The sequence below is a fragment of the Rana temporaria genome, chromosome 13, assembly GCF_905171775.1.
Source record: "Rana temporaria chromosome 13, aRanTem1.1, whole genome shotgun sequence".
Taxonomy (NCBI): Eukaryota; Metazoa; Chordata; class Amphibia; order Anura; family Ranidae; genus Rana; species Rana temporaria.
In genome coordinates this window covers 9636589-9656590 of record NC_053501.1, presented here as the reverse complement: position 1 = coordinate 9656590, position 20002 = coordinate 9636589, and the positions used below count along the sequence as shown (strand labels likewise).

Below are 20002 nucleotides of genomic sequence, written 5' to 3'. Positions count from 1 at the left end.
TGCCCATAATGAGGGGTTCCCACCATCACTGTGCTGCGTTCCTGGGTCTGTATCCCTGCTGTGCCCATTATGAGGGGTTCCCACCATCGCTGTGCTGCGTTCCCAGGTCTGTATCCCTGCTGTGCCCATTATGAGGGGTTGCCACCATCCCTGTGCTGCGTTCCCGGGTCTGTATCCCTGCTGTGCCCATAATGAGGGGTTCCCACCATCACTGTGCTGCGTTCCTGGGTCTGTATCCCTGCTGTGCCCATTATGAGGGGTTCCCACCATGCCTGTGCTGCGTTCCCGGGTCTGTATCCCTGCTGTGCCCATTATGAGGGGTTCCCACCATGCCTGTGCTGCGTTCCTGGGTCTGTATCCCTGCTGTGCCCATTATGAGGGGTTCCCACCATTCCTGTGCTGCGTTCCCGGGTCAGTACCCCCGCTGTGCCCATTATGAGGGGTTCCCACCATTCCTGTGCTGCGTTCCCGGGTCTGTATCCCTGCTGTGCCCATTATGAGAGGTTCCCACCATCCCTGTGCTGTGTTCCCGAGTCTGAACGGTCCGCCTGTGTGAAAGGACCCTAAGAATGTTAATTTTTGCTGCCCCATTTGCACAGAACGAATGTACGTGCAATTTCACAGGACCGATAGCTCTGCAAAGTTTTAGAAAATGCAACCCTGTAACGGCACCCCAAATGCGAAAGGGGTTAAAGACGTTTAGGATATTTCCTTTCTGAACACAAGGCAGTTACTGACACTCCACATTCAGGCGAACGAGACCCATAAGACACAGCTCTGTTTGAGGTTCAAGCAGGAAATGAGACTTTATTGAAAACCTATACGTTTTATACACCTTTGACCAGACCCAATTTACATGAGCTAATTAACTACAGTTGATGACTCAGACACATGACCTTTAGGACCCTTTCACATTGAGGAGTTTTTCAGGTGGTACAGCGCTAAAAATAGCGCGGCTATCCCGCCTGAAAAACTCCTTCACTGCAGACTCAATGTGAAAGCCCGAGGGCTTTCGCACTAAGGCGATGCGCTGGCGGAGACAACAAAAATCTCCTGTCAGCAGCATCTTTGGAGCGGTGAGAGGAGCGGCGTGTATACCGCTCCTTCCCATTGAAAGCAATGGGAAACCGCGGCAATACCGCCCACAATGCGCCCGCAATAGATGCAGAGCAGCCACACTAGAATGAGTCACTATTCTAATATGGCATATATCCTGGGAGATAGTGTGAATAATCATTACTTTCCCATCTCAGGTAGTCCAAGATATAATTTCTCAGTCATCCTATGACCTAGTAGATATAGGATGATTTTAGACATAAGAGGGTACGGGGAAGCTGACGCAAGTGTATCTCATACTTTTCAAGAGCTTCTGGGTTCCACGGGCCCTCCCGTTGCACGCCCCTCAGCTGATAGACATCTGGCAGATTTTGCAATCGAATGTCTCTTTTATTGTTCTACACATACATAGAGGTCTATTTACGAAAATGTGATGTGCGAATGTTACAGCACAAACGTTTCTAAAATGAAATCTCAGATACACTACGCCGCCGTAACTTAGGGCGCATGTTCCGTATTCAGAAAGAACTTGCGCCCTAAGTTACGGCGGCGTAGTGTAAATGTGTCGGCAGAAGCCCGCCTAATTCAAATGTGGATGATGTGGGGCGTGTTTTATTTAAATTACTTGTGACCCCACGTAATTGACGTTTCTTACGAACGGCGAATGCGCCGTCCGTGAACGTTTGCAAGTGCGCATGCTCCAAATTACGCCGCAAACTGTCAATGCTTTCGACGTGAACGTAACTTACGTACAGCCCTATTCGCGAACGACTTACGCAAACTACGTAAAATACGACGCTGTTCGTACGTTTCCGACGTCCATACCTAACCTGACTTACCCCTGCTTTATGAGGGGTAACTTTACGCCGGAAAAAGCATTACGTAAACGACGTAAAAAAATGCGCCGGGCGGACGTACGTTTCTGAATCGGCGTATCTACCCAATTTGCATTTTCCTTGCGTAAATCTACGGAATCGCCACCTAGCGCCCAGCGTAAATATGCAACTAAGATACGCCGGCGTAAGAGACTTGCGCCGGTCGGATCTTAGGGAAATCTATGCGTAACTGATTCTAAGAATTAGGCGCATAGATACGACCCCGCACACTCGGAGTTACGACGGCGTATCCGAATCCGGGCCAGTGTGTTTTTCTATAATGGGCAGCTCCATCTAGTGGCTGCAATGAGGTATTTGATATTTTCTTGATTGTGGTAAGAAAATACTGCATTTTGGCCACTAGATGGCGCTGAAGATCACTGGAAACACGTAGAAAATCAAAGTTCACATTGCAAATATGGGGATTATTTGTGACGTGTGCAAATTCCAAGTCCCCACCAAAAAAAAAAATGTATTGGGTACAGATAAGAACTGAATAAAGCACTAGTGTTATACGATTTATTTTAAATGTCAACAAATGGTTACCATTAATAAGCTCCATTTGCAGCAATGTTTAGCCCCCCCCCCCCCCACAAAGGTGTGCCTGTGATGTTTTTTGTGTTGCATAGCATTTGTATAGAATGCATTTTTTTTGTCCCCCTGGCAGCTCCTGACCCGCCTGAAGAGCAACCTGGAGGAGGAAAACCACCATCTGCTCAGCCAGATCCAGATGCTGAGTCAGCAGAACCAAATGTTGCTGGAGCAGAGCATGGAGAGCAAAGAACATTACCATGAGGAGCAGAAACAGTATATGTGAGTGCCAACCCGGTCCAATTGCAGAGCTAGCGCCCTCCGATGGTGTGAGCTTACCGGTGCCCGCCCCATTCTGACCGATTACACTTATAATGCCATTTCACATAGAGAAGATTCTTCCTGTACATCACACAGGATAGTCAACCTGCCTGCAGAACGGCTGAGATACATTGTAATTCTTATTTTTCATTGCAACAAACTCAAGATTTAGTGCAAAGTCTAATATACATTTGTACTACCATGGTGTAAATTTGTGCTAACATTTTTTGCACCCACTTAGATCTGTCCTTTAACCACTTAATGACTGCACTATAGCAGATTTACTGCTACATGGCGGCCGTTCTGTGCAGAATTTATATATATATATATATATATATATATATATATATATATATATATATATATATATATATATATATATATATATATATATATATATATATATATATATATATATATATATATATATATATATATATATATATTCCAGAAACATGCTTGTAATCCAAAGCACTTGTATATCAAAGCATTTTTTTTACAGGGTATAAAAGAGAAGAGGCACCTCCTAGGGGTAACAATAAGGCCCAGATTCTCGAGAGATACGACGGCGCATCTCCAGATACGCCGTCGTATCTCTGCCTAGCGCCGTCGTATCCATGCGACTGATTCTTAGAATCAGTTACGCATAGATATCCCTTAGATCCGACAGGCATAAGTCTCTTACGCCGTCGGATCTTAACTGCAATTTTTTTTTTTAAAAGCTAGGTGGCGCTTCCGTCGATTTCCCCGTCGAGTATGCAAATTCGCTAGATACGCGAATTCCCGAACGTACGCGCGCGGCCGACACAGTAAAGTTACGACGTTTACGTTAGGCTTTTCCCGGCGTAAAGTTGCCCCTGGGTCTATGAGTCGCAGCCAATGTTAAGTATGGGCGTCGTTCCCGCTTCGAAAATTTAAACATTTTACGTTGTCCGTGAATGGGGCTGGACGTCATTTACGTTCACGTCGAAACCAATGACGTCCTTGCGACGTCATTTGGAGCAATGCACTCTGGGATATTTTAGGGACGGCGCATTCGCAGTTCGTTCGGCGCGGGGACGCGCTTAATTTAAATGAAACACGCCCCCCTACCCGCCCAATTTGAAATTCCGCCGGGTGATTTACGCTACGCCGCCGCAACTTTACATGCAAGTGCTTTGTGAATACAAAAAAAACAACAATTACCGCGCTATCTAATACTAAATAAATGGAGCAGCTAACACAGCAGAGAAGATCAAATTGCTCTAAAGTACAGTGGAGAAAGTGTAGCGCTGGTCAGCGCTACACTTTCTCCAAAGTGCTTTGTGAATAAAGTACTTGCCTGAAAAACTTGCGGCGGCGTAACGTAAATGAGATACGTTACGCCCGCACAGAGATACGCCGATCTCTGTGAATCTGCCCCTTTATTGCTAAATGTTGTCCCTTGTTGCTACACTTAGAGGCGCTTCTCTTTTATATACTCAGTTGTGACGTGACACTACTCTTATATCAAGACATCGCTTGTATATCAAGGCAAAATTTATTAAAACATTTTGCTTGTCCTGCAAAACGCTCTCAAACCAAAGTTTTACTGTGTGTGTGTGTGTGTGTATATATATTAAAGTTAGAAACACTTTAAGGGAATTCTTTGACCTTTTTTGGCACATGTATTTCTATATCTAAACATGTTTTCTTTTTTTCTCCCAGAGATAAATTACACGACTTAAGAAGACAAAAGGAGAAACTAGAAGAGAAGATAATGGACCAGTACAAGTTTTATGATCCAACTCCGAAAAAGTAAATGATGCAGATTACTACCCTGTATAGCCAGGGGTAGGCAACCTGGGGGCCCCCCAGCTGTTGCAAAACTACAAGTCCCATCATTCCTCCGGCGAGTAATTGTAACTGCCAGCCTTGCAAGGCCTCATGGGAAATGTAGTTCCACAACAGCTGGAGGGGCCCCCAGGTTGCCTACCCCTGGTGTATAGCACCAACCTCTTCTGTAGTGAAGTACAGTTGTATCCTACAGTGTTTAGAACACATATAACGTGAACCCTCACCTTGTAAGGCTCCATGCACACTATAAGCTAAAAAAAATGCTGATAATAGTATTTTTGTTCCAGCTTCTAGTAGCATTTAGAAGCTTTTAAGAGCTTTAGCATTTTATTGTCAGTTCTGCAGTACAGTGGAACCTCGGATTACAAGCATAATCCGTTCCAGGAGCATGCGCGTAATCCAAAGCACTCGCATATCAAAGCGAGTTTCCCCAATGAAACGGAAATAATACGTTCCGCGTTGACTTCAATGGCACGCATGAGGGACGCCGGAGAGCCTCGGAGCCTCAGAAACGGGTGGAAAGGCCCGAGGACAATTTGGCTGACCTGGGAAAGACTCAGTTTCCGAGGTTTGCCAAGGTCAGCCGAACTGTCCTCGGGCTTTTCTGTGCATTTCCGGCCGGCACATATCAGGCATATGAAGTGTTAGGTTTACATATTCTTGAAAGGAGTTTTAAAGAAAATTTTTTTTTCACCTTAATGCAATCTATGCATTAAGGTGAAAAAACATCTGATGCTGCTTACTCACTCACTCTGAAGGGGTTAAGTATGTTCTAGGGAGTGATTCTAACTGTTAGGGGGAGAATCTACCAGTGACAAGTCACTGATCTCCGTTCCTGATCACGGGGAACAGTAGATCAGTGACATGTCACTAGGCAGAAAAGGGGAAGGCCTTGTTTACAAAGACATCCCCCTGTTCTGCCTTTTGCCGACCGCAAACGCGGGCCGCCCGGGAGCCTCGAGTTCCCGGGACCCGCGGGCCACTTGCGAGGCGGGCGCGTGGTCGGCAAGTGGTTAACATCCTATAGTTGAAACACTTGAAATAAGATCCCGACCTCAGACAGACAAACCTTCTTTATTTACTTCTGACTTATTTTTCTCTCGGTTTTGCGTCTACAGGAAGAATCACTGGTCCGGGGCCAGAGCTCTCGCCAAGCTGATTAAACCGCGGAAGGAGAGCTCAAGGGAGAGGCCGAAGTCCTCTTCTGACATGGGTAGCTATACCCCAGAAAACCTGGAGTCCGCCGCCTCTCCGTCCTGCTCCCGGCCCCTCCGTGTGCAGATTGAAAGTGTGAACAATTCGTCCCCGGGGCCCGACGAGAGGGACTCGCCAAAGGTGCTCACAACTAAAGGTAAGTCGTGTAATTACAATGGTCCACAGAGGACCTTCATGTGAAGGCTGGAAGCTGAGAGGTCGTCCATCTGCCAAAATAAAAAATGGTGCCGATTAACTAAATGTAGAAATATTCAGCTCTGGAATTACTACACAGGAAGTCAGTGCTGTCTCCAAATATTATTTCTGGAATACTTTAGTTCTTAAAGGGTTGGAAAAGGGAGAAGAGAGAAAAATATTCCTATGTGCTGTGGAAGGATAGATGTGCAGTTGGCAAAGGTGTGCATAGCCTCTGGGATTAGGATGTGCACCCCAAAGATCAAACGCATGCGCTTGTGTCAGTAGGGCAGAGGATGGTGTCCGTTTTTTTATTTTATTATTTTGCATTTTTTTTGGTAAAATATCAGGGGTCTTTTGAGACAGAGAAAGGGACTGAGGGCGGAGGTTCCTCAGTCCCTTTTTCTGCAGCCCCAGCTGCACTAAACAGTGAATGAATGGGAAGTGCTCTGTACTGAGCAGCCTCCTGTTCATTCACAAACGATGAACGAACACAGTGAGTGATCTCTCTCTCTCTCTCTCTCTCTCTCTCTCCCTCTACCCCCCCTCTCTCTCTATACCCTCCCTCTCTCTCTCTACCCCCCCCTCTCTCCCTCCCACTACCCCTCTCTCCCTACCACTACCTCTCTCTCTTCCTCTCTCTCCCTACCACTACCTCTCTCTCTCTCACTCACTCACTCTCTCTCTCTCTCTCTCACTCTCTCTCTCTCTCACACTCTCTCTCTCTCTCACTCTCTCTCTCTCTCACACTCTCTCACTCTCTCTCACTCTCTCACTCTCTCTCACTCTCTCACTCTCTCACTCTCTCACTCTCTCACTCTCTCACTCTCTCACTCTCTCACTCTCTCACTCTCTCACTCTCTCACTCTCTCACTCACACTCTCTCACTCACACTCACTCACTCACTCTCACACTCACTCTCACACACACACACTTTCTCCCCCTCTCACCCCCCCCCCCCCCCACTTTCTCTCTCTCAACCCCCACTTTTTCTCTCTCTCTCTCTCTCTCTCCCCCTCTCACCACCCCCCACTTTCTCCCACTCTCACCACCCCCCCCACTCTCTCTCTCTCTCTCTCTCTCTACCCCCCACTTTCTCTCTCTCTCTCTACCCCCCACTTTCTCTCTCTCTCTCTCTCTCTCTCTACCCCCACTTTCTCTCTCTCAACCCCCACTTTCTCTCTCTCTCTCTCTCTCTCTCTCTCTACCCCCACTTTCTCTCTCTCAACCCCCACTTTCTCTCTCTCTCTCTCTCTCTCTCTCTCTCTCTCTCTCTCTCTCTCTCTCTCTCTCAACCCCCCACTTTCTCTCTCTCTCAAACCCCACTTTCTCTCTCTCTCAACCCCCCACTTTCTCTCTCTCTCTCTCTCTCAACCCCCCACTATAGAGACCTGAATGGATTGGTGGGGGGGGGTATTAAAAATGATTCAAATAGCGTTTTTGGTTTGTGGTGCTCAGATGCAGTTTAGTTCCACTTTAAGCTTTTAGGATTTCTGAATGTTTTATTACCTGGTGGCTTATTTTATTAATCATAGGTTACAAAGTTTATGGTCTGAACTTTGTCATTCATCCATTCTCTGTACTTTGGTTTTTGGGAATTCTGTTTATAAAACCATTCATCTATTGTGCCTGTATTTTTTTTCTTTGTTTTCTTTTATTTTTTTCTTTCATCATAATGCATGTAACTCATTCTTCCTCTACTTCCTTGGGTCACCGCTCCTTTTTTTAGCGCCTCCTCGCAAAAAATTTCAATTTCTGAAAAGCAAGAGCCAGGAAAAGAAGCCGCCATCACAGAGCCAGCGCCGTTTCTCGGAGCGCCTGCGGTTCTGGTCGTCCTCTGACATGTCACCTACACATAAAAGCTCGGTCTCTCTCCCGGAGATCAGGGACTTCTGACTTTTTCTATTTTTCTGTCTTTCTCTAATTTTTTTTTTTTTTTTCCGGAACAAAATTTCCTCTGTAATTTTATACCTCAAGGACCAAAACAACCGACCCCATGTGTGTACTCTGTATGGCCTATAAAGTTGCATGTTTGTTAAGAAGCAAAGAGAATGAAAGGAGTGAAGATGATTAGACCTAAAAAGTGACCCTTCATAGGACGGGGATGCCGCCGTAAAGGGCGGGCCGAGTAAGTTTTTTGCGCTTGAGGCTGGAGCAGGTGTTAATGCTTGGAGTCTGTCATGCTGCTGTGTTGCTGCCGTCTAACCTAACCGCCAACATCGGGATTTGATTGGTCAGTTCAATAAAGATGTATATATAAGAGCGAGCTGTCCCTGCCGATTAAACGGAGCCATGTATTTTCCAGGGGAATAAGAAATGACATAATGTAGTGTGGATCTATTCTTGAGGATACTTCTGCTCTGATTAAACGGCAAGGACAGGTCAAAGTTGTGAGCTGAAGTCCCAAAATTCTATTTAGTTAATTAAGGTGATTAAAGGGAAACTATAGTATATATTTCCAATGAGCAAACATTTAAAAGATTTTACCTGAAGGTTCACTTTGATGTGACCTGAGAGAGAAGCAGAGCTGGCATATTGATCTTGCAGATATGACTGCTCCCCATACATAGAAACTAGGATTTTTTACGTTAACCATTACTGATCTAAATAGATTCTTCTTCAGATGAATAAACCGCTTAAATAGATAAATGAACAGACAGAGACTGTATTGGATGAATTTAAAAACTGCCATGGAGGGAAGGACTGCAGTATTGGACAGACTGAACTCAATGGAAGAAAGGACTATATCAAATGGAGAGACTTTATTGGATGAGGGAGAGGGCTGTGTTGGGCGGATGGGGGAGAGGGCTGTGTTGGGCGGATGGGGGAGAGGGCTGTGTTGGGCAGACAGAAGGACTGTATTGGATGGCTGGCTGGCTGAAAGGACTGTATTGGATGGCTGGCTGGCTGAAAGGACTGTATTGGATGGCTGGCTGGCTGAAAGGACTGTATTGGATGGCTGGCTGGCTGAAAGGACTGTATTGGATGGCTGGCTGGATGGAAAGACTGTATTGGCTGGATGACTGGATGGATGGAAGGACTGTATTGGCTGGATGGAAGGACTGTATTGGCTGGATGGAAGGACTGTATTGGCTGGATGGAAGGACTGTATTGGCTGGATGGAAGGACTGTATTGGCTGGATAAATGGCTGAATGTAAGTACTGTATTGGATGGATAAATGGCTGAATGTAAGGACTGTATTGGATGGATGGACGTACTTTATTGACTGGATGGAAGGACTTTATTGGCTGGATAAATGGCTGGATGGAAAGACTGTATTGGCTGGATGGAAATACTGTATGGGATGGCTGAATGGAAGGACTGTATGGGATGGCTGAATGGAAGGACTGTATGGGATGGCTGAATGGAAGGACTGTATGGGATGGCTGGATGGAAGGACTGTATGGGATGGCTGGATGGAAGGACTGTATGGGATGGCTGGATGGAAGGACTGTATGGGATGGCTGGATGGAAGGACTGTATGGGATGGCTGGATGGAAGGACTGTATTGGATGGCTGGATGGAAGGACTGTATTGGATGGCTGGATGGAAGGACTGTATGGGATGGCTGGATGGAAGGACTGTATGGGATGGCTGGATGGAAGGACTGTATGGGATGAAAGGACTGATGGACGGATGGTAGATACGACTTTGCTGGAGGAACTGAAATGGATGCAGGGAAGGACTGTATGGGATGGATGGGACTGTCTTTGGATGGAAGGAAGAATTGTATTGGAAGGAAGGACTATGTTGGATAGATAGATGGGCGGGCTATATTAAATGGATGGATGAATTGATTATGTAGATGGTGGATGCAGATAGATATACACTACATATATATTGGGGTGACTATAGTTTCCCTTTAAAGTAAGAGTTTAATTTTTGGGTACTTTTGTTCCAATTTCAATAAAGTATATACATCTATATACAGCTATACCTTCCCTTTAAGGCACAGCATGCTTTTCTCCATGTTTGCACACATCAAGATATCTTACCTTGGCCTCAGCAAAGGCTTTTAGATGCCACCCAGCATGTCCTGTTTTTGCTTACCCCTTCTAACTTGCTCCAAGGAAACTTGCTAATAACGTGTCCTGTTTTTAGTGTTTTCTCACTGGCATGTTAAATGCATCCCGCTTGCACGCTAAGTCTTCCATTTTCTCATTTGTCAAATTTGCTGCGTCCGTGTCACCGTTCAGCACATCTGTATCTGTAGGTCTGTTGCAGTTTATATAAGAGGGAAGTAGAGAGAGGGCTGAGCTTCTGGAACTTGTAGTGTCTAGGGAGAAGTTGGGCTGCTGATCTTTGCACCCAAATTAATAAGCATGCCCACATGCTGACATAGAATTTAATTACATTCCCCATTATACTTTGGGGAGATGTGCCCAGAGGCCTGCAGTTCTGAAACCATTGTTGCAGCAGTTTTAGGTTTTCTTGAAATGTGTGTGTTTATTGTACATCCCTTCATGAGTTTTGGGGGTCTCATCCCTGGCAACTCTGATTTTGGTAGTATGTACATTTTGGAGGGATCATGGACGACACTTATTTTACACAACTCTGTATATACATAGACCTGTAGTCATGGGCGTCCGCTCCATAGGGCAAGGGGGGTCGTCGTCGTCGTCGTCCCCTGAAATTGCCAGGGAGAGCCAGGAGCAGGGCCGAACTGGCCCTGGGGACGATTTAAGCGGTGACTGCATCGCTCCCCTCCCCTCTAATTAAGAGTGCCTGTCCCTCTTCTGGAATCAAATCCATTTGTCCCTCATTCCGAAAGGTTCCTCTTTTAGACCTGAAATAAATATACTGTCAATACAGTGTAGTGTTTCAGTCAAGGGAAAGAGGTGCTGTGTAATGTAAAGGGGGCCAGTGATGCAGGGTGCTGTGTAATGTAAAGGGGGCCAGAGCTGTGGGGTGCTGTGTAATGTAAAGGGGGCCAGAGCTGTGGGGTGCTGTGTAATGTAAAGGGGGCCAGAGCTGTGGGGTGCTGTGTAATGTAAAGGGGTCCAGAGCTGTGAGGTGCTGTGTAATGTAAAGGGGGCCAGAGCTGTGGGGTGCTGTGTAATGTAAAGGGGTCCAGAGCTGTGGGGTGCTGTGTAATGTAAAGGGGTCCAGAGCTGTGAGGTGCTGTGTAATGTAAAGGGGTCCAGAGGTGTAGTTGTGGAGAGGGGGTAAACAGTAGTGACAAAGAGATATTGAAAGATGCAGGGGACACAGTGGAGTGTTTTTACATTTTAACGTGGGGGGGGGGCGCTTTTAACCCCCGCTAGCGGTCGAAGAAAGGGTAAAATGCGACTGTGTATCGCCGCTGTCGAATCGCCCCCCTCTGAAAAAATGTCAGCGGATGCCCATGCCTGTGGTTTAGGATGTCTGGAGATGGTTTTATCAGCCAACAATTCTCCACTGTTTGGCTACTAAAAATTCCAGTAGATCTCTTGGGGGACAGCATGAGCAAGCAAGCCTAGGTTATGGTGTCACCATCAGGGGGTCAAAATCTCCGATGTGTCCTTCAATAAACCAAAGAGAAAATCGTTTTTTGTTTTTTTTTGTACTCCCCCTTAAATCCTTTTTTCTGAGTTCACTGAAGGACACATTGGAGCTCTTGATCATCAGAAGGCAGTGGCGTCATAGCCTAATGGTCCAATATTAAGATGTCCGCCGTGTTCTTCAATAAATGAAAAAGAAAATGTAATATTTATGAAGCCTTTCGTAATTTGCTTGATTACATTAAAAATGAAGGTGTAATGCATCGTAAATTGCATTGCCTTTTGATGCCTGTGGTCTAATGATGACATCAAGCCTTCAAAAGTAGGACATCTTGCAGGAAACTCGATTAACAACCCCCTATTCACGCAGAGTGTGAAGGAAATAATCCCGTAATCCTATATTTGGCAAAACATTTTAGAGGAACTGCTTCTTAATTATAGGTTGTGACCTCAGAAGTTCTTTTATGTGAGTAAACGTCCAATCAGAAGCTGTATCATTTTGTTGACTGAACTGGGAGTTTGGTTGATGGCATAGAACAGGTGTAGTAAAAGAGAATGATGGTGGAGAGAAGAAGCTAGTGGTTTTCAATTGGTAAAACATTAAAGCGGAGGTTTATACAAAAAAACAAGTACCGTATTTATCGCGGTATAACGCGCTCCTGCGTATACCGCGCACCCCTAATGTTGCCCCGAATCCTGTGGAAAAAACGTTTTTTTTGTACTTACAGTTTTGGTGTCTTGCGCGGCGTCCATCGGCGGCCTCGTCGGGGCCGGTGTCCGTCTGCGGCTTCGGGTGTCCTCTTCGTCGGGTACGGGTCCTTCTGCGGCTTCCGGGGGTCCTCTTCGTCGGGTCCAGGGTCCGTCTGCGGCTTCGGGTGTCCTCTTCGTCGGGTCCGGCGTCCTTCTGAGGCGTCCTCCCCGCTCGTTTCCCGCGCCGAGTTTGAATACTGCGCCGACATATACCGAGCGCAGTACACACGTGTATCGTCGGGCAGGCTCGGCAACTCTCGCGCTGACGTCCTGTACGCTCAGGACGTCAGCGCGAGAAGTGCCGAGACTGCCCGAAGATACACGAGTGTACTGCGCTCGGTATATGCCGGTGCAGTATTCAAACTCGTGGCGGGTATCGGCGTATACTGCGCACCCACGATTTTGCCCTGATTTTCAGGGCAAAATAGTGCGCGGTATACACAGATAAATACAGTATATAACATTACATTCAGTATTCAGTAGATATGGTATTATCTGCATTTTTCTCCCGGCTTCCGGGTACTCGCTCCCATGGCAGTGGGCGTTCCTGTGCAGTGCCGCAATGTCATCTGGGCATACTGTACATGTTTGAGGTATACTGAATGTAATGTTATATACTTGTTTTTTGGGTGAACCTCCGCTTTAAGAATCTTGTTGTGTGCCCATCCTGAACATAGTTTAGGGCAGAGGTGCCCAACCAATGGCCCGGGGGCCACACGTGGCCCGCGGAGCCTTCAGATGTGGCCCGCGACCTCCTGCTCTGGGATGGCGGGTTGGCAAGCCCAGATTTCAGGTTGCCTACCCACCATGCCAGAGCATCAGTGTTGTGAATAAAGCCAGTGGTAGAGAAAGCAAGCGACTGCAAAGCAGAGCCCCATTAGCCATTGCTTCCTGTAGCACCAGCTCTTGTCATAGGCAGAGTGATACCTGCCTGGGACAGCAAATGTATTACTAAAATCAGAGTGTATATATGGACATATTTGTTCTGCAGTGGTTACTGGGCTGCTTTCAAACTGATTCACAGGTGTAGTGCACCTGCGGGTTACCTGTACTGAGCCATAGACTTCTGGTTAAACCTGTGGGTGTGGTGAGCTCTCAGAGTGCACCACACCTGCAGGATATAAAAGAATTCTATATCAAATTACAGCTAACCCGTAGGAAAGCCACAGGTGCACTGCACTGCACCCACGATGTGGGTAGACCGCAGACCATCAGTGTAAAAAGTAGCCTTCGGCCCCTTAACATGATCTGTCTAACCCAATCAGACCCTCCATTCACCTCTCATCTCCGCTCATTGTGGCCCGCGACCTGTTACCAAATCGCTTAAGTAGCCCTCGCTCTTCAAAAGGTTGGGCACCCCTGGTTTAGGACATGCGGGCATGGTCATATCACCCTTCAGCTTGTCTGCAGGTGACTCCATAACCATGCATGTCCTGTTCAACCAAGCATGCATGTTTATGCTATGGAGGCAGGACAGGGGGAGCTGATGGACACCTCTTGTTCCAGCTTATCAAGGGTAAAACCATGGCAATCATTCCAGCAATATGCTGGGGGTTTGCCACATAAAGTAAATGCAGGTTTGAGTATTCGGGGAAGGGAGGGCAAAGAATAAACAGACCCTGTCCAGCTAATAGCAAAGGAAAGAAATATGGCACTTGGTAGAAGGCATCACCATGACCATTCTCTAGTTCTCCTTGGAAGGATCTCCGCTGGAGCAGTCTGTTCCTGTAGCCAGTTGATGCCCAGTTACCCATACTAGCCAATCAATAATAGTCTAGATTTTGGCATGGTCATATGAAAGGATGATTTTTGGTTGGCTGCAGAGTGGCATCACTTTGATCTATTTAATAGTCTTTATTGAAAAAAATTGGTGGTGACAGAGAAATGGAATTGTAAGTGGTTATGGGGTTGATTTACTGAAATCAAATAGGATGTTCTCTTTGCAAGGAAATTTGCACTGAGTTTAATGAATGTGGTGAAGTTTCACTTTGCAAAGAATACCCAATCATGTACAAGGAGAATAAAAAATTGCAATGATTTGATTGCATATGATTGAATAACGAGAGTCAGCAGAACTTCACCTCATTCACTAAGCATTGGGGCAAAATTCAACTTCCCTTGTAACAGCCTTTTAGTAAAACCACCTCTACATCTCATTGCTATGGCATACCACTGTATAAATTAATTGTTTAGAAGGGAAGATGCGATATTGCCAAGATATCACTCAGTACCTTTGAGTCACCCAATGGTGACCTCTTAAAGCGGATATTCCGCCAAAAAAATATATTAAAAGCCAGCAGCTACAAATACTGCAGCTGCTGACTTTTAATATTAGGACACTTACCTGTCCTGGAGTCCAGCGGCGTCCGCAGCAGAGGACGAGCGATCGCTTGTCACCCTGCTGCTCCCCCCTCCATCCACGCTGAGGGAACCAGGAAGTGAAGCGGCTTCACTGCCCGGTTCCCTACGGCGCATGCGCGAGTTGCGCCGCACCCGCCGATTGGCTCCCGCTGTGTGCTGGGAGCCGAGTGTTCCCAGCACACAACGGGATGTGACGCAATGCCCGTCTTTTGCTCGTGAATGCCGGGCCGGAAGTGGGTGCAAATACCTGTCTTTAGACAGGTATCTGCACCCCCCTCCCCCCTGAAAGGTGTCAAATGTGACACCGGAGGGGGGGAGGGTTCCGATCAGCGGGACTTCACTTTAGGGTGGAGAACTGCTTTAAGGCATGAAATAGGCCAATGCAGTATAGGAGCAAAGCAGAATGAACCGAAGAAAGGCGGGGAAATGGAAAAGGCAGCGTTGGATGAAAACTACAGCTGGGGGCAATATCAAATCCCACCCAAGCACTCCTATCCCTGCAACCTTCGGGGGAATTAAAGGTACAGGTGTCTACGATACAAAGTTATGGAGCGCATAGGATTGGATCCAAGGGGGCCAGACCTTCTCTTGAGAACCAGTTTATAATCTAGGGCAAAGGGTTCCCAAATTATTTAAACATACGGGCCAGTTTACTGTCCTCCAGACTTTGGCCTTTGGGTAAAAAAAATAATATATGCCCCCAGTATTATTGAGAGTAGACAATGGGGGTTATTTACGAAAAGGTAAATCCACTTTGCACTACAAGTGGACTTCAAAGTGCACGTGTAGGTGCAGTCACTGTAGATCTGAGGGGAAGCTCTGAAATTAGAGGAAGCTCTGCTGATTTTTATCATCCAATCATGTTCAAGCTAAAATGCTGTTTTTTATTTTCCTTGCATGTCCCCCTCAGATCTACAGCGACTGCACTTCCAAGTGCACTTGCAGTGCAAAGTGGATTTGCCTTTAGTAAATAACCCCCAATGTCTCAGACTTGGTGGTCGGTGCGAGTAAAAAAAATTACATTGCGCCTATGATCAATAGGAGAAGGAATAGTTCCCCATCATTGGTGTCGGTAGGAGGAATCGTGCCCCATCATTGGTGCTGGTAGGAAGAGAAATGGTGTCCCATTTTTTGTTATTAGCGGGAGAAGAGGGCCCCTTCGTTGGTATTATTGTGAATAATAGTGCTCCATCGGTGTCAGTAGGAAAAGGTATAATTTCCTATCATTGGCGTTGGTGGAAGGAAGCGTCTTATCATTGGCGTTGGTGGAAGGAAGCGCCCTATCATTGGCGTTGGTGGAAGGAAGCGTCCTATCATTGGCGTTGGTGGAAGGAAGCGTCCTATCATTGGCGTTGGTGGAAGGAAGCATCTTATCATTGGTGTTGGTGGAAGGAAGCGTCTTATCATTGGCGTTGGTGGAAGGAAGCGTCCTATCATTGGCGTTGGTGGAAGGAAGCGTCCTATCATTGGCGTTGGTGGAAGGAAGCGTCCTATCATTGGTGTTGGTGGAAGGAACCTATCAGTGGAAGGGATAGTTTTGCATCATTGGTGTTGGTGGAAGGAAGCGTCCTATCATTGGTGTTGGTGGAAGGAACCTATCAGTGGAAGGGATAGTATTGCATCATTGGTGTTGGTGGAAGGAAGCGTCCTATCATTGGTGTTGGTGGAAGGAAGCGTCCTATCATTGGTGTTGGTGGAAGGAAGCGTCTTATCATTGGCGTTGGTGGAAGGAAGCGTCCTATCATTAGCGTTGGTGGAAGGAAGCGTCCTATCATTGGCGTTGGTGGAAGGAAGCGTCCTATCATTGGCGTTGGTGGAAGGAAGCGTCTTATCATTGGCGTTGGTGGAAGGAAGCGTCCTATCATTGGCGTTGGTGGAAGGAAGCGTCCTATCATTGGCGTTGGTGGAAGGAAGCGTCCTATCATTGGCGTTGGTGGAAGGAAGCATCTTATCATTGGTGTTGGTGGAAGGAAGCGTCTTATCATTGGCAATGGTGGAAGGAAGCGTCTTATCATTGGTGTTGGTGAAAAGAAGCGTCCTATCATTGGTGTTGGTGGAAGGAAGCGTCCTATCATTGGTGTTGGTGGAAGGAAGCGTCCTATCATTGGTGTTGGTGGAAGGAAGCGTCCTATCATTGGTGGAAGGAAGCGTCCTATCATTGGTGGAAGGAAGCGCCCTATCATTGGTGTTGGTGGAAGGAAGCGTCCTATCATTGGTGTTGGTGAAAGGAAGCGTCCTATCATTGGTGTTGGTGGAAGGAAGCGTCCTATCATTGGCGTTGGTGGACGGAAGCGTCCTATCATTGACGTTGGTGGAAGGAAGCGTCCTATCATTGGCGTTGGTGGAAGGAAGCGTCCTATCATTGGCGTTGGTGGAAGGAAGCGTCCTATCATTGGCGTTGGTGGAAGGAAGCGTCCTATCATTGGCGTTGGTGGAAGGAAGCGTCCTATCATTGGCGTTGGTGGAAGGAAGCGTCCTATCATTGGCGTTGGTGGAAGGAAGCGTCCTATCATTGGCGTTGGTGGAAGGAAGCGTCCTATCATTGGCGTTGGTGGAAGGAAGCGTCCTATCATTGGCGTTGGTGGAAGGAAGCGTCCTATCATTGGCGTTGGTGGAAGGAAGCGTCCTATCATTGGCGTTGGTGGAAGGAAGCGTCCTATCATTGGCGTTGGTGGAAGGAAGCGTCCTATCATTGGCGTTGGTGGAAGGAAGCGTCCTATCATTGGCGTTGGTGGAAGGAAGCGTCCTATCATTGGCGTTGGTGGAAGGAAGCGTCCTATCATTGGCGTTGGTGGAAGGAAGCGTCCTATCAGTGGAAGGGATAGTTTTGCATCATTGGTGTTGGTGGAAGGAATAATGGACCATCATTTGTCAGTGGGATGAATTGCGCCCCACTGTTGATGTCAGTTGAAGGAATGGTGCCTCGTCTTTGGCATCAATGGGAGCAATAGTACCCCAAGTGCTGGGGAACGGCAAGCAAAGCCTGCAGGCTGCAGTTCAGCGACCTCCAATCAAGGGCATCACTGAACCTCCTTTATTAAAAGCTTGTGACTTTAACTTTTTTTTTATGCATTTTCTGCAATCCAGAGCTAGATAAAACACAGCCTATACATTTTCTGAAACGTATTGGTTTTATTAGATTATAACTGTAGTGCATCCAATATCATATTAGACAAGTGTTGCTTGTGTGTGGTTATACTGAGAAGACCCCTCTTGTCTGTGTTCCTGAACATACACACCCCGCCGTCCTACTGTGTCCTTACATGTGCTGCTTGATTATGAAACTGGTTATGTGCTGCTTTAAATTTCTGTATTTGTACATTTGTTAATCGGTTCGCCATCCGCACAAAACACCGCACAGCAAGCGTGACCGCTGTGAACTGTGGGAATGTTTGGATTGGAGTATCACTTGGCAGTGACAGAACTGTCTAGTCTCTGCATTATCTCTACTACATATCTCTACCACATCCTCCAATGACAAACCCTTAGAGATCTCCAGGTACTCAAAATTAGCAACGTTCCCATCTTTTCAAGTTTTTTACCTTGGCGTGCTTATTTTGATGGCAATAAAATGTACGTTCCAGGAAAGGTCTTCCAGCCTTTTCTTTTATTGATTAAAATTTTCAGTACAAGTCTCCCAGGCTGATGAGTTCCTACGTAGTAGGTCTCTATGCTCATCATAAGCTCCCACACGAGATAGGAAATATGGTTTCTTTCTCCGATGGCCTGTTTATTGAGGGGTCTTTGGCGCGTGCTGTGCGGTGTTTTGAAAATGGTGGACAGTCTCTCCGTTCTACTGTACTTAACGATGACCATGTTTTTGGCTTCTCCAGTTTTGGTTGATGTCAGTCAGAAGCAGCACCGGATGTCCTATCATGGGGGAAGCAGCGAGGATGTTGAAGGTCCTGAACGTTCCTCTCGTTCTCGCAGGATCGAGCCCCCATCCAGAGCTTTTTCCACGTCAACCATCCACCTCTCTGGCACATCCAGTCTGAGATCTCAGCAGCCAGGTAGACCCAAAGGTAAGGCGGTCAGCAGGGTAATTGATAAGTTAGAGGAAAATAAAGAATAATGGTGCGCTTGTTCAAAAATAAGTAAATCTACTACTCCTGAAAACTAAATGCTAAAAAACAAGGCAAAAAAATTGTCCAAGTGCATCTGTGAAGACACCCTCCGGTACCAAGCCAAGACGTAACTTCAGATATGATCCTGGGATCAGAACATCAGGCGCTCACCATTGAATCTTCCCACGGACCTAAGCAGGCTCACTCCAGTAAAGTTGCTTCTTGTATAGGCGTCATTTAGAGAACAAAAACATCTATAGTGCAGTTTTGCCAGAAAAAATTTAACAAGTTAATTTAGAAATCTGCTTACATAAAAAAAGAAAAAACACTGCATTTTACAAACAGGAGTGGTGACACACTCGCCTCCTCACTGCACTTCCGCTCTCGATAGACACCGGAAAGCGACGTTGCAAAGGCACCACCCGATGCGTGTTGTCACTGGTCACGTGACTTTCTCAGGGATTATTGTCCTAATGTGTCTATGGATAGCTAGCTTGAAAATGACCTCACAAGTTGCATACTGTTTGTTCTCTATTAGATTACCATCACTGTGTAGACTGAGGACTTGGTGTATGTAAAGCCGAACAATGAGATTCTCTTATTTCCTCCCTTTTTGTCCATCAAATATGATTGTAAGCCTATTGTTATATTCAGTAAGTGCGAAATATATATATATATATATATATATATATATATATATATATATATATATATATATATATTTTAATCCTTTCAGAAATCCAGTGATTTCTCATAACTTCCTGTACACAGGACATTCTTCAGTCTTATCCCAATTCGCCACTGTGAACTCCCCAGAACCCAGTGGTGGTGCGTCCATAGAGGGCGCAGGAGCACCCCCTCTCCTGCACCCATCAATCTCCAATAGATGGATTCATGCATTGCTGCTTCCACCCCCTATTCAGGTGTCTGGTCCCGCGCCGGGGGGGTGTTTTCGGAAGTGCCTGATTAGAGCCATCAGCTCTAATGGGCATCCTTATTAGAGCCGTGGGCTCTAATAGAGCTTTCAATTTGGTAAGCACCGGGTGCACTGCTGTGCGTTCCCTGCTTACGTAGTGCGGTGTTAGGGAAACGAATACATAGTTTCCCTAACACTGACCCGGCTCTCAGCCAGTCAGGTGCACCGGGTCAGGTTACCCAGTGTCACCTGATTGGCTGAAGTGACAGGCAGGCGATGTGATTGGACGCCTATCAGGAGTCCATTCATAGCAGAAGAGGACGGGAGAAGACATTCGAGGACTCGGAGGGAGCGTGGAGGACCGCGCTGACCCGAGACAGGTAAGTTGCGGCCGGGGGGGCACACTGGCAGCATCTGAATAGGGAAAACTGGCGGCAATTGAT

At 46.6% G+C, this 20002-nt stretch overlaps 1 protein-coding gene across 2 annotated transcripts in view; it reads left to right on the top strand.

Annotated features, from left to right (window-relative positions):
- CCDC88C (coiled-coil domain containing 88C) overlaps positions 1–20002 on the top strand; it is a 150168-nt gene that overhangs the window by 117343 nt on the left and 12823 nt on the right. For both annotated transcript variants that reach the window (XM_040332983.1, XM_040332984.1), the window contains exons 23-26: positions 2599–2744; positions 4470–4559; positions 5717–5949; positions 18413–18601. In XM_040332983.1, coding sequence (XP_040188917.1) covers positions 2599–2744; positions 4470–4559; positions 5717–5949; positions 18413–18601 — 658 coding nt within the window. The remainder of the gene's footprint in view (positions 1–2598; positions 2745–4469; positions 4560–5716; positions 5950–18412; positions 18602–20002) is intronic.